We start from the raw sequence: 13,044 nt of genomic DNA on the forward strand, positions 1-13,044 counted from the left end.
ATAAATAAATAAAATAAAATACATGACAGCATCATTTTAGAAAGTGCATAATTTATTACATGTGAGTTAATAATAAAACGGATACTTGGGAACTTTAAAAATGAGTTACGAGTAACAGATGTAAAATTCTCAAATTCTGGAACCTGAAATATTAAAACTCTAGCAATTTCTTAAAACTCTTTCTCATGATTAGCATAGTTTGAAAACTGTTACGCTCTTCCAAGGGAAAAAGGAGGAATTAAAAAATAGACACGTTGATGAAGGCAATGAGCTCTTCCCAGCTGGCTTTATTCTCTACTCAATATAGGATTACCTTTTCTTTACTTACAGGAAGCTGTTCTGTTTTCCAATAACCCTCAAAACAGAATGGAAAATGCTTATGCAAAACGACACAAGCCTTAACCATTCTATGCAGGTTTTACCGTTTTAATAAACTTCTAGTCCAACAGCTTTCCCAAGTCTAAAGTTCTGTGAGTGAACTATGAATATTTTTAAATATTTTCCAGATTCATCATGGAGGCTGCTTTTCTTCTCTGTACTGTAATCGCACTGAGCTGCAATTGAAATAAACAATCAGTAAGTAGCTACTTTTTCTATGGAAAAATCTTAGACTAATACAAAGTATAATGCATCACAACTTACAATTACTGAAAATAATCTTATTGTAAGGGATCTTGTTAGAGGTCGCTTTTTGTGTTCATTTCTCTTTTACTCTTGAGACTTTAAAATGCCTGTATTACCCTAGAGATATGCATGTCAAATATGGCATTCCATATAGCTCAGTGATACACTGAGAATTCCAAAACATATTTTACAAATGAATGAAAAACATCTAGATAAAAATTAATCAGGAAAGAGGCTAGAACACAAACTAAGTGTGAGCCAGCACAATGCAGGGCTGATAATAAAAAGATGATGACAGATCATAGTAAGTCTAATAAGAAAATAATCTTTAAATATTAAATTGGAATTGATAATACAGACACATGGTAAAACATATCTAACAGTACAAAAGAGTATACAGCATAAAGGAAGTCTTCCCATCTCTGTCCTTCATTCCACATCCCTCTTTCCAGGCAAAACCACTATTTCCAGCTTCTAAGTATATTTCTTGAAATATTCTAAGTGAGAATACATGCACATATTTCCTCACCCTTTTTTATTTAAAAAATGATAAAGTACTATACACACTTTTCATATTTTTTTCCTGATAAATGACCTACCCTAGAAATAGTTCCACATTAAATCTACTTTATTCCTCTTAACAGCTGCAAAATTTCCCGTGTATGGGTACTCCATAGTTTAACTGGTTTCCAATTGATGGGCATTTAGATGGTCTTTAATCTTTTAGAATTATAGGCAATGTTGCAATTAGTATTTTTACATGCTTCCTTGCACAGACTTGCCCAGGTGCAAGTACACCACCTGCAGAATAAATTCTTAGAATTGCTGGGTCACAGGTTAGGTACATTTACAACTGTTGAGAGATACTGCCAAATTGGGTGCCAAAGAGGTTGTACCAATACACACTTATGTCAGTGATGTATGCAAGTGCCAGCACAATGTATTATCAAACTTCATGATCTGACAGGTGAAAAATAATATGTGATTACAGTTTAAATCTGTATTTGCCTTTTGGGTGAGGATGAGTTGGGCATTTTAAAAAAATGTTCAAAAGCCATCTCTCTTTTATCCTTTATTCACTTTATTGTACTGTAGCACTTTTTTTTGTTGATTAGCCACGCTATGTGTGTTTAGGATACGAGCCTTTTGTCATATGTGTTGCAAATATTTTTCTCTGTTTGTCACTCACTTTACGACTTTTCTATGCAGAAATCTGAAATTTAAACAGTCACATTTATTAATTTCTTTTCATAGTTTCTAGGTTTTGTGTCCTGCAGAGAAGGGCTTCACCATACTGATTTTTTAAAATCCCATACCGTCAAAAGAACACAGTGTGGCATTCAATAGTTTAGAATGATATACTTGGAACATCTAACCGTCGTCCAGAGATGGATGAAGAAGATATAGAAAAAGTTAATCAGAACAGCACATTTCGAGCGTGACTGAATGACTACACTGCAGGGCTTGTGCTGAACCAATGACATGATGCTGGGCTGCACTGGTAAGAATGACATGTGAGAGACCATAATAATCTTTTCATGCAGCGGTCTTTAACCTTTTTGGCACCAGGGACCGGTTTCGTGGAAGACAATTTTTCCACGGATGGGGGAGGGGCGGGTGGTGGTTCAGGCGGTACTGTCAGCGATGGGGAGCGATGGGGAGCGATGGGGAGCGACGGGGAGCGACGGGGAGCGACGGGGAGAGGCAGATGAAGCTTCGCTCACTCGCCCGCTGCTCACCTCCTGCTGTGCGGCCGGGTTCCAGGGGTTGGGGATCCCTGTTTTAACGCCTTTACTTCATTAAATATCAAGCCCTTCCCAGGATATTATTTTTAACAGGAGTTTCCAGTTTTTGGAAGAAAATGGGAAAATTAGAAAGGATTCAGAGAAGGCAAAGGTAAAGATTAAAAAAGACTGAATATATGTCTTATAAAAAAGTTTATGACTTGGACACATTTAAAATAGAAAAAAATATTAACTCCAGGGAATAAATTCCTTTTTGTGTATGGGGAAAATGCTGAATGATTACTTTCCATCTTCAAATGAGAACAGAATGGAAGGAAAAAAACTTAGGGAAAAGTCTGTGAAGTGGTTACTGACAAAACAATAAAAAGAAGGCTCACAAGGAGAATGGTGTAATCTCTGCCGTTAGGGAGTTTAAATAACAGGAGAAACATCTTTGTTGGACTGCTTAGGTTTAATTCTGTCAGGAAGGAGACAACTAGAGGTCAACTGGATTATATCGTTAAGGTTCTCTAACTGTACCCTTGTGCAGGTAGTTGATTTTAAGTAGGCATTTTCTTTACCACAGTCCTTGAAAAAGGTAAACTTGAAGCTTTAAAGACTGTGATATAGAAATTTAATTTCTCTATATAAGTATCTTATTTACCACTTAATGACTATGCTAAGTGCTTTGTATGTGCTCATTCCTTTGATCTTTCAATAACTCTATTGGGGAGGTGTTATTATCCTACGTTAAACAGGAAGAAACTGAGACTTAGAGAAGTTGAAATTGCCCAAAGTCACATGGCTACTTAATGGCACCAGGCTATCTGCCTGACTCCAAAACACCTCCTCTCAAGATACTGTCCCGTACACCTTGGCTCCTGTTACTTTATAATCTAAATGAATAAGTGAATTCTTGAATAATTAATTAATTCATCCAGTAATCCATAATTTCATAAGAAATTAAACTTACATGGTAAAACTATAATTACTTTCAAGAGGGAGGAAAATTGAAGGGCAAATTATGATTGGATTTTATTTAAGTGCTATGCCATGTTCATATCAGAAGTAGATTTCAAAAAAGAAATCTATAAACATCATGAACACAAACTGAATTCAGTATTTAGAGTTAGTTACTGCTGTAATAATATCTAAGAATAATGTTAATTTTGATTGAAACAGTACATTTATAACCAAATATTATATAATTATTAATATAGTAACTTGGTTTGTTTTTCTCTATCTATCTAAACTGTCTGTCTCAAGCCTATCTTTATAATCACTAAACTCTTTTCATTTTGATCCTAACAGGAGAGACTACTGCTCCTACTTTAGAACAAATGGCCCATTTCATTTATGTGATACGTGTGCATTAGGAGTAATTGCCCCTTATTATTTCATTGATGTTCTGCACTTTTTACTCAATTTCCCATTGGACAACTTTTATATGGTATTTTAGATTTATATGGTCATATACAAATGTGCATTAAATGAAGTTAAACCTATAAGCCAGGTAATTTTTTTCCACTTAAAAACTGCAATAAAAACAGTGCAATTTGAAACACTACATTCAAAGCAATGTCATTTACTTCCGAATCTGTCAATGAATACATGCCTAGTTTTAGACAGAACATAATTCTAGAGCAGTGCTGTCCAGTAGAACTTACTGGGGTGACAGAGTTGTTCTATATTACGCTGTCCAATATGACAGCCATGGCTACATGTGGCTTTTGAGCATCTGAAATCTGACTAGTGTGACTGAAGATTTCAATTTTAATTTTATGTAATTTTAATTAATTTAAATTTAAACAGCTGCCTGTGGCTAGCAGCTATCGTATTGGACAGTGCAGTTCCAGATTTAGGTGTCAAATGGAGGAGGCTGATGTTTATTTCTGATTCTGAAGTTTACTTTTTCAACCTTAAACATTAAAGAGACTAATTTTAAGTAGTTTAATCAAATGAAAATAAAACTACTAGTTCTCTGGAAACTTCTGAGGAACTTTTCTTATCTCCACTCTACTCAGACTATTGTTATCCAGGGATAATGAGGAAGCGCCCTACCTGCTGGGAGGCTGAAGCAGCTCTCTGTTCCGCCTCACTTAGTCGTTTCTGAAGTCTGTTGGATTTTTCTTGATGCTCTAGAATCAACTTTTCATTCTATTAAGGGGAAATATAAGACAAACAAGTTAGAAATCCATACGTGGCACGGAGATGTTTTATGGAATAATCAATGAAAAATCTGGACATCATTTTACCACTTACAAAATGCAAAGATAATATATCTCCAAATTTACATTTTTCAAGTCATGAACTTCAAGGTTCAAAGCTGGTTTTACATTATGACTAAACTGGTTCCCCTCCCCTGACCCTCCACCACATGCCACCAAAGAAAGTGAATTAAATCTAAAAGCAAAGTGAATCTGAAGTTAAGACCAAGGCTTTCAGTTTGTGATTTGTTAACCTTGAGATGCTATATCACTGCTTTGGGATCACCTGGAGAGTGTGAGAACACAGACCTGGGCCCCACAACCAGAGCATCAGTAGGGGTGGGATGGTCCTGAGAATCTGCACTTCTATCAAGTTCTTGGGTGGTGTCGATGCTGTCTGCTAGCGTATTTAGAACCACTGTGCTAGACAAGCTTCCAGGGGAACTGTGACATAGTGTACGCATTATTAAGGTCAAGAAACAGAAAATATTCATTCTAGAAATCCTGATTCTTACAGAGTTAGACTTATCTTAAATGATTTATATGCTTACGGTATTATTTAAAAGGGGAAGAAATCAGTCTACATGTTTCCCAATACATTTGTATACTCCAGAAGGTATTAGGGTCAAAAGCATTATTAAGGCATTGGTATGGGCTGCATTATGTCCCTTAAAATAAAGATGTTGAAGCCCCAACCCCCTAGTACTTATGAATGTGACCTTATTTGGAAATAGGGTCTTTGTTGATGATTAAGTTAAGATGAGGTCATTAGGTTGGGTCCATATCCAGTATGACTGGTGACTTCATAAAAAGCGGAAATTTGGACATAGAGACAGACATGCACAAAGGGAAGAACACATGAAGACACAGGGAGAACATTATCGACAAGACAAGGAATGCCCGAGGCCACCAGAAGCTAGGAAGGAGGCCTGGAAAAGATTCTCCCTCAGAAGGAACCATTTCTGCTGTCTTCTTGATTTTGGACTACTGGCCTCCAGAACTGCGAAACAATAAGTTTCTGTTGGCTAAGCCACCCCCGTCCGTATTACTTTGTTAGAGCAGCCTCAGGCAACTACATAGGCATCATGAATATAAATCTGTCACAATATGGTGTCATGCAGACAAGTTAAAAGAATCTATCAATTAAAAAATGTATTAGCCTTCTCCATACTTACTAGCCTTAAAAAAAGATTTTGCACATGTTAAATTGTTATACAGTTCTTTGAACTAGATGGTTCCCATGTCATAACATAGAAGTGATAAGAATGCACGTCATGCCTAGTAATACAAAATACTGAACTAACAGTATCCTGCTAAAATGTGCTTATTCTATTTCTTATTGTGCCCAAAAGCAAAATTAAATTGTATGAAGAGAACTATATTGGCTTTTCCAATTTACCAAGATGTTTAAATACGTAGTCTTAAATTTAAGAGACACATCATTAACACTAGGGAAAACCTGAGGAAAAACTGCCATCATCTATAATAATCATTTTCATAGTTATAATCAGACTATATATAATGTACATTTTACTATGCTGCTACCATAATGGTTAAGGCACAGTCCAGCTTAGATAAATCATAATATATGCAACTGTTCTTTTTAAATTGATCATTTTAGTTGCTTTTGATCTTCCAAAATAATTAACATTACTGTGTTGAATTACTGTGTTGACCCTTTAAATTTTTTAAAATTTTAAATTATTTCCTTAGAACAGATTCCTGGAAGTGGGAGCAGCATCAAAGAGTTTTTGAAAGGCTACTGTTTAATTGTTTTCTAAATGGCTCATGTCAATTTACAATGCTATAAAACTGAAGTGTAATGACTTCACTATGGCTCCTATAGAAGGCCACAGAGAGCTAGTGGACCATACAACCTGTTAATGAAATTCCAACAAATACCTTCGAAGTTTACTCATCAAAGAACTAGAGTTCTAGAAAGTTCTAATAATAATCTGGAAATTGTTTAAATTTTTTTCTTCAAAGAAAAAAAATGATAAACCCTTGCTATATTTAGTTCTAAAGCGTTAATCTAAAGGAACGTTTTAATATATTCCAGTAGGAAAAAGTATTTTCTACATGTCTTCTGTGATGGATTAAAACAAAATTGGAGGAGGATCTTCAAGATGATGGTGGAGTAAGATGTGGAGATCACCTTCCTCCCCACAAATACATCAAAAATACATCTACGTGTGGAAAAACTCCTACAGAACACCTACTGAATGCTGGCAGAAGATCTTAGACTTCCAAAAAGGCAGGAAAGTCTCCACGTACCAGGTCATGTGGCTGACAGGGTCTTGGTGCTCTGGCCGGGTGTCGGGCCTGAGCTACTGAGGTGGGAGAGCCGAGTTCAGGATATTGGACCACCAGAGATCTCCCGGCCCCACGTAATATCAATCGGCAAGAGCTCTCCCAGAGATCTCCGTCTCAATGCTAAGACCGAGCTCCACTCAACAACCAGCAAGCTCCAGTGCTGGACACGGCATGCCGAACAACTAGTAAGACAGTACACAACCCCACCCATTAGCAGAGAGGCTGCCTAAAATCATAATAAGTTCACAGACACCCCAAAACACACCACTGGACGAGGCCCTGCCCACCAGAAAGACAAGATCCAGCCCAACCTGCCAGAACACAGGCACCAGTGCCCTCCACCAGGAAGCCTACACAACCCACTAAACCAACCTTAACCACTGGGGGCAGACACCAAAAATAACGGGAACTATGAACCTGCAGCCGGCAAAAAGGAGACCACAAATAGTAAGTTAAGCAAAATGAGAAGACAGAGGAATATACAGCAGATGAAGGAGCAATGTAAAAACCCACCAGACCTAACAAATGACAAGGAAATAGGCAGTCTACCTGAAAAAGAATTCAGAGAAATGATAGTGAAGATGATCTAAAATCTTGTAAATAGAATAGAGAAAATACAGGAAACATTTAACAAGGACCTAGAAGAACTAAAGAGCAAAAAACAATGATAAACAACACAATAAATGAAATTAAAAATTCTCTAGAAGGAATCAATAGCAGAATAACTGAGGCAGAAGGACGGATAAGTGACCTGAAAGATAAAAGAGTGGAAATAACTACTGCAGAACAGAAAAAAGAAGGCAAAGTATTGAGGACAGACTCAGAGACCTCTGGGACAACATTAAATGAAACAACATTCGATTTATAGGGCTCCCAGAAGAAGAAGAGAAAAAAAAAAAGGACTGAGAAAATATTTCAAGAGATTATAGTTAAAAACTTCCCTAATATGGGAAAGGAAATAGTCAATCAAGTCCAGGAAGTGCAAAGAGTCCCAAACAGGAGAAATCCATGGAGAAACACAACAAGACACATACTAATCAAACTATCAAAAATTAAATACAAAGAAAATATATTAAAGAAGCAAAGGAAAAGCAACAAATAACATACAAGGGAATCCCTATAACCTTAACAGCTGATCGTTCAGCAGAAACTCTGCAAGCCAGAAGGGAGTGGCAGGACATATTTAAAGAGATGAAAGGGAAAAACCTACAACCAAGATTACTCTACCCAGCAAGGATCTAATTCAAATTCAATGGAGAAATTAAAACCTTTACAGACAAGAAAAAGCTAAGAGAATTCAGCAGCACTAAATAAGCTTTACAACAAATGTTAACGGAACTTCTCTAGGCAGGAAACACAAGACGAGGAAAAGACCTACAATAACAAGCCCAAAACAATTATGAAAATGGTAATAGGAACATACATATTGAGGACTACCTTAGATGATAATGGATTAAATGCTCCAATCAAAACAAACAGACTGCCTGAATGGATACAAAAAGAAGACCCGTATATATGCTGTCTACAAGAGACCCACTTCAGACCTAGGGACACATACAGACTGAAAGTGAGGGGATGGAAAAAGATATTCCATGCAAATGGAAATCAAAAGAAAGCTGGAGTAGCAATTCTCATATCAGACAAAACTATACTTTAAAATAAAGACTATAACAAGAGACAAAGAAGGGGACCCTACATAATGATCATGGGATCAATCCAAGAAGAAGATATAACAATTGTAAATATTTGTGCACCCAACATAGGAGCACCCCAATACATAAGGCAAATGCTAACAGCCATAAAAGGGGAAATCAACAGTAGCACAATAATAGTAGGGGACGTTAACACCTCACATTCACCAATGGACAGACCAACCAAAATGAAAATAAATAAGGAAACACAAGCTTTAAATGACACATTACACAAGAGGGACTTAATTGATATTTATAGGACATTCCATCCAAAAACAACAGAACACACTTTCTTCTCAAGTGCTCATGGACCATTCTTCAGGGTAGATCATATCTTGGGTCACAAATCAAGCCCTGGTAAATTTAAGAAAATTGAAATCGTATCAAGTATCTTTTCCGACCACAATGCTATAAGACTAAATATCAATTACAGGAAGAAAACTGCAAAACATACAAACATATGGAGGCTAAACAATACGCTACTAAATAACCAAGAGATCACTGAAAAAAATCAAAGAAGAAATCAAAAAATACCTAGAAACAAATGACAATGAAAACACGATGACCCAAAACCTATGGGATGCAGCAAAAGCAGTCCTAAGAAGGAAGTTTATAGCAATACAATACTACCTCAAGAAACAAAAAAAAAAATCAAAAAAACAACCTAAACTTACATCTAAAGCAATTAGAGAAAGAAGAACAAAAAACCCCCAAAGTTAGCAGAAGGAAGGAAATCATAAAGATCAGGATAGAAATAAATGAAAAAGAAATGAAGGAAACGATAGCAAAGATCAATAAAACTAAAAGCTGTTTCTTTGAGAAGAAAAACAAAACTGATAAACGATTAGCCAGACTCATCAAGAAAAAAAGGGAGAACACTCAAATCAACAGAATTAGAAATGAAAAAGGAGAAGTAACAACTGACACTGCAGAAATACAAAGGATCATAAGAGATTACTACAAGCAACTATATGCCAATAAAATGGACAACCTGGAAGAAATGGACAAATTCTTAGAAAAGCACAACCTTCCGAGACTGAACCAGGAAGAAAGAGAAAATATAAACAGACCAATCACAAGCACTGAAATTGAAACTGTGATTAAAAATCTTCCAACAAACAAAAGCCCAGGACTAGATGGTTTCACAGGCGAATTCTATCAAACATTTAGAGAAGAGCTAACACCTATCCTTCTCAAACTCTTCCAAAATATAGCAGAGGGAGGAACACTCCCAAACTCATTCTATGAGGCCACCATCTCCCTGAAACCAACACCAGACAAAGATGTCACAAAGAAAGAAAACTACAGGCCAATATCCCTGATGAACACAGATGCAAAAGTCCTCAACAAAACACTAGCAAACAGAATCCAACAGCACATTAAAAGGATCATACACCATGATCAAGTGGGGTTTATCCCAGGAATGCAAGGATTCTTCAATATATGCAAATCAATCAATGTGATACACCACATTAACAAATAGAAGGATAAAAACCATATTATCATCTCAATAGATGCAGAAAAAGCTTTTGACAAAATTCAACACCCATTTATGATAAAAACTCTCCAGAAAGTAGGCATAGAGGGAACTTACCTCAACATAATAAAAGCCATATATAACAAACCCACAGCCAACATTGTTCTCAGTGGTGAAAAATGGAAACCATTTCCACTAAGATCAGGAACCAGACAAGGTTGCTCACTCTCAACACTATTATTCAACATAGTTTTGGAAGTTTTAGCCACAGCAATCAGAGAAGAAAAAGCAATAAAAGGAATCCAAATTGGAGACGAAAAAGTAAAACTGCCACTGTTTGCAGATGACATGATCCTATACATAGAGAATCCTAAAGATGTTACCAGAAAACTACTAGAGCTAATCAATGAATCTGGTAAAGTAGCAGGATACAAAATTAATGCACAGAAATCTCTTGCATTCCTATACACTAATGATGAAAAATCTGAAGGAGAAATAAGGAAATACTCCCATTTACCATTGCAACAAAAAAGAATAAACCTATCTAAGGGGACAAAACACCTGTATGCAGAAAACTCTAAGACACTGATGAAAGAAATTAAAGATGATACCAACAGATGGAGAGATATACCATGTTCCTGGATTGGAAGAATCAACATTGTGAAAATGACTGTACTATCCAAAGCAATCTACAGATTGAATGCAATCCCTATCAAACTACCAATGGCATTTTTCACAGAATTAGAACAAAAAATTTCACAATTTTTATGGAAACACAAACAACCCCAAACAGCCAAAGCAATCTTGAGAAAGACAAACGGAGCTGGACGAATCACGCTGACTTTAGATTATACTACAGACTATACTATAGACTATAGTAGACTATACTACAAAGCTACAGTAATCAAGACAGTATGGTACTGGCACATAAACAGAAATACAGATCAATGGAACAGGATAGAAAGCCCAGAGATAAACCCATGCACAGATGGTCACCTATCTTTGATGAAGGAGGCAAGAAAAGACAGCCTCTTCAGTAAGTGGTGCTGGGAAAACTGGACAGCTACATGTAAAAGAATGAAATTAGAACACTCCCTAACACCCTACAAAAAAATAACTCAAAATGGATTAAAGACCTAAATGTAAGGCCAGACACTGTAAAACTATTAGAGGAAAACATAGGCAGAACACTCTGTGACATAAATCACAGCAAGATCCTTTTTGACCCACCTCCTAGAGAAATGGAAATAAAAACAAAAATAAACAAATGGGATCTAATGAAACTTAAAAGCTTTTGCACAGCAAAGGAAGCCATAAACAATGTGAAAAGACAAGCCTCAGAATGGGAGAAAATATTTGCAAATGAAGCAACTGACAAAGGATTAATCTCCAAAATACACAAGCAGCTCATACAGCTCAATATCAAAAAAACAAACAACCCAGTCCAAAAATGGGCAGAAGACCTAAATAGACATTTCTCCAAAGAAGATATACAGATTGCCAACAAATACAAGAAAGGATGCTCAACATCACTAATCATTAGAGCAATGCAAATCAAAACTACAATGAGGTATCACCTCAGACCATTCAGCATGGCCATCATCAAAATACCTACAAACAATAAATGCTGGAGAGGGTGTGGAGAAAAGGGAACCCTCTTGCACTGTTGGTGGGAATGTAAATTGATACAGCCACTAGGGAGAATAGTAGGGAGGGTTCCTTTAAAAACTAAAAATAGAACTATCATATGACCCAGCAATCCCACTACTGGGCATATACCCTGAGAAAACCATAATTCAAAAAGATACATGTACCACAATGTTCACTGCAGCACTATTTACAATAGCCAGGACATGGAAGCAACCTAAGTGTCCATCGACAGATGAATGGATAAAGAAGATGTGGCACATATATACAATGGAATATTACTCAGCCATAAAAAGAAACCAAATTGAGTTATTTGTAGCGAGGTGGATGAATTTAGAGTCTGTCACACAGAGTGAGGTAAATCAGAAAGAGAAGAACAAATACCGTATGCTAACACATATATATGGAATCTAAAAAAAAAAAATTGGTTCTGATGAACCTAGGGGAGGGACAGGAATAAAGACGCAGATGTAGAGAATGGACTTGAGGACACGGGGAGGAGGAAGGGTAAGCTGGGACTAAGTGAGAGAGTGGCACTGACATATATACACTACCAAATGTAAAATAGATAGCAAGTAGGAAGCAGCCACACAGCACAGGGAGATCAGCTCAGGGCTTTGTGACCACCTAGAGGGGTGGGATAGGGAGGGTGGGAGGGAGACGCAAGAGGGAGGAGATATGGGGATATATGTATATGTATAGCTGATTCAGTCTGTTATAAAGCAGAAACTAACACAAAAATGTAAAGCAATTATACTCTAATAAAGATGTTAAAAAAAATATTAGAGGAATTGGATTAAAAAAACCAGTCAGACATGCACAGAAATAAAGGGGATCCTAACAATTCTGAAAAAGCACAAGGTATACTGGTAAAACTGAAATAAGAGCTCTATCTTTGTCATTTAAATATGATGAATCACTAACTTTCAAAGCTTTTATTCATATTATATTAAGTGTGCACTTTTAGGGTTATGTATGATTTCTACAAGAAATACTCACATCCGTATGGTATTTCCAAGTAGAGAATTAATTTGGACTTGGCTCAGGTAAAATTCTATAACATGTGTATCAAGCTGCAGCAGAAAGCACTTCCCAGGAGGGTCATTATCTTACCTCAGTTACCTTTTCATTTGCCACTTCCAGCTGAGAAAGCAGCTCTTGGGTATGAAGTTTCTGTCGACTCAGCTCACTCCTATTAATCAAGAGAGAGGAAAGAAAAAAAAAAAAAAGAATGGAAGAAAAAGCCATTAATATAACTGTTCAAAAATCTAACAAAATAGAATCTTTATTAGTGAGATACATGTTCATGTTTTGAACAAAAATATCTTGTGTGCAAAATAAAAGTTGCTTCTTAATAGACC

The 13,044-nt window shown here is 36.4% G+C and overlaps 1 protein-coding gene across 2 annotated transcripts in view; it reads right to left on the minus strand.

Annotated features, from left to right (window-relative positions):
- Nucleotides 1-267: 267 nt before the first annotated feature.
- The window catches only part of SCLT1 (sodium channel and clathrin linker 1), a 232,580-nt gene continuing 219,803 nt past the window's right edge, over nucleotides 268-13,044 (minus strand). For both annotated transcript variants that reach the window (XM_082462157.1, XM_082462156.1), the window contains exons 19-21: nucleotides 12,797-12,875; nucleotides 4,410-4,505; nucleotides 268-554 (exon numbers count right to left, since the gene is read on the minus strand). In XM_082462157.1, the coding sequence (XP_082318283.1) occupies nucleotides 492-554; nucleotides 4,410-4,505; nucleotides 12,797-12,875 (238 nt within the window). In that variant the 3' untranslated portion in view covers nucleotides 268-491. The remainder of the gene's footprint in view (nucleotides 555-4,409; nucleotides 4,506-12,796; nucleotides 12,876-13,044) is intronic.

Source organism: Balaenoptera physalus, assembly GCF_965194825.1.
Source record: "Balaenoptera physalus genome assembly, chromosome: 5".
NCBI lineage: Eukaryota > Metazoa > Chordata > Mammalia > Artiodactyla > Balaenopteridae > Balaenoptera > Balaenoptera physalus.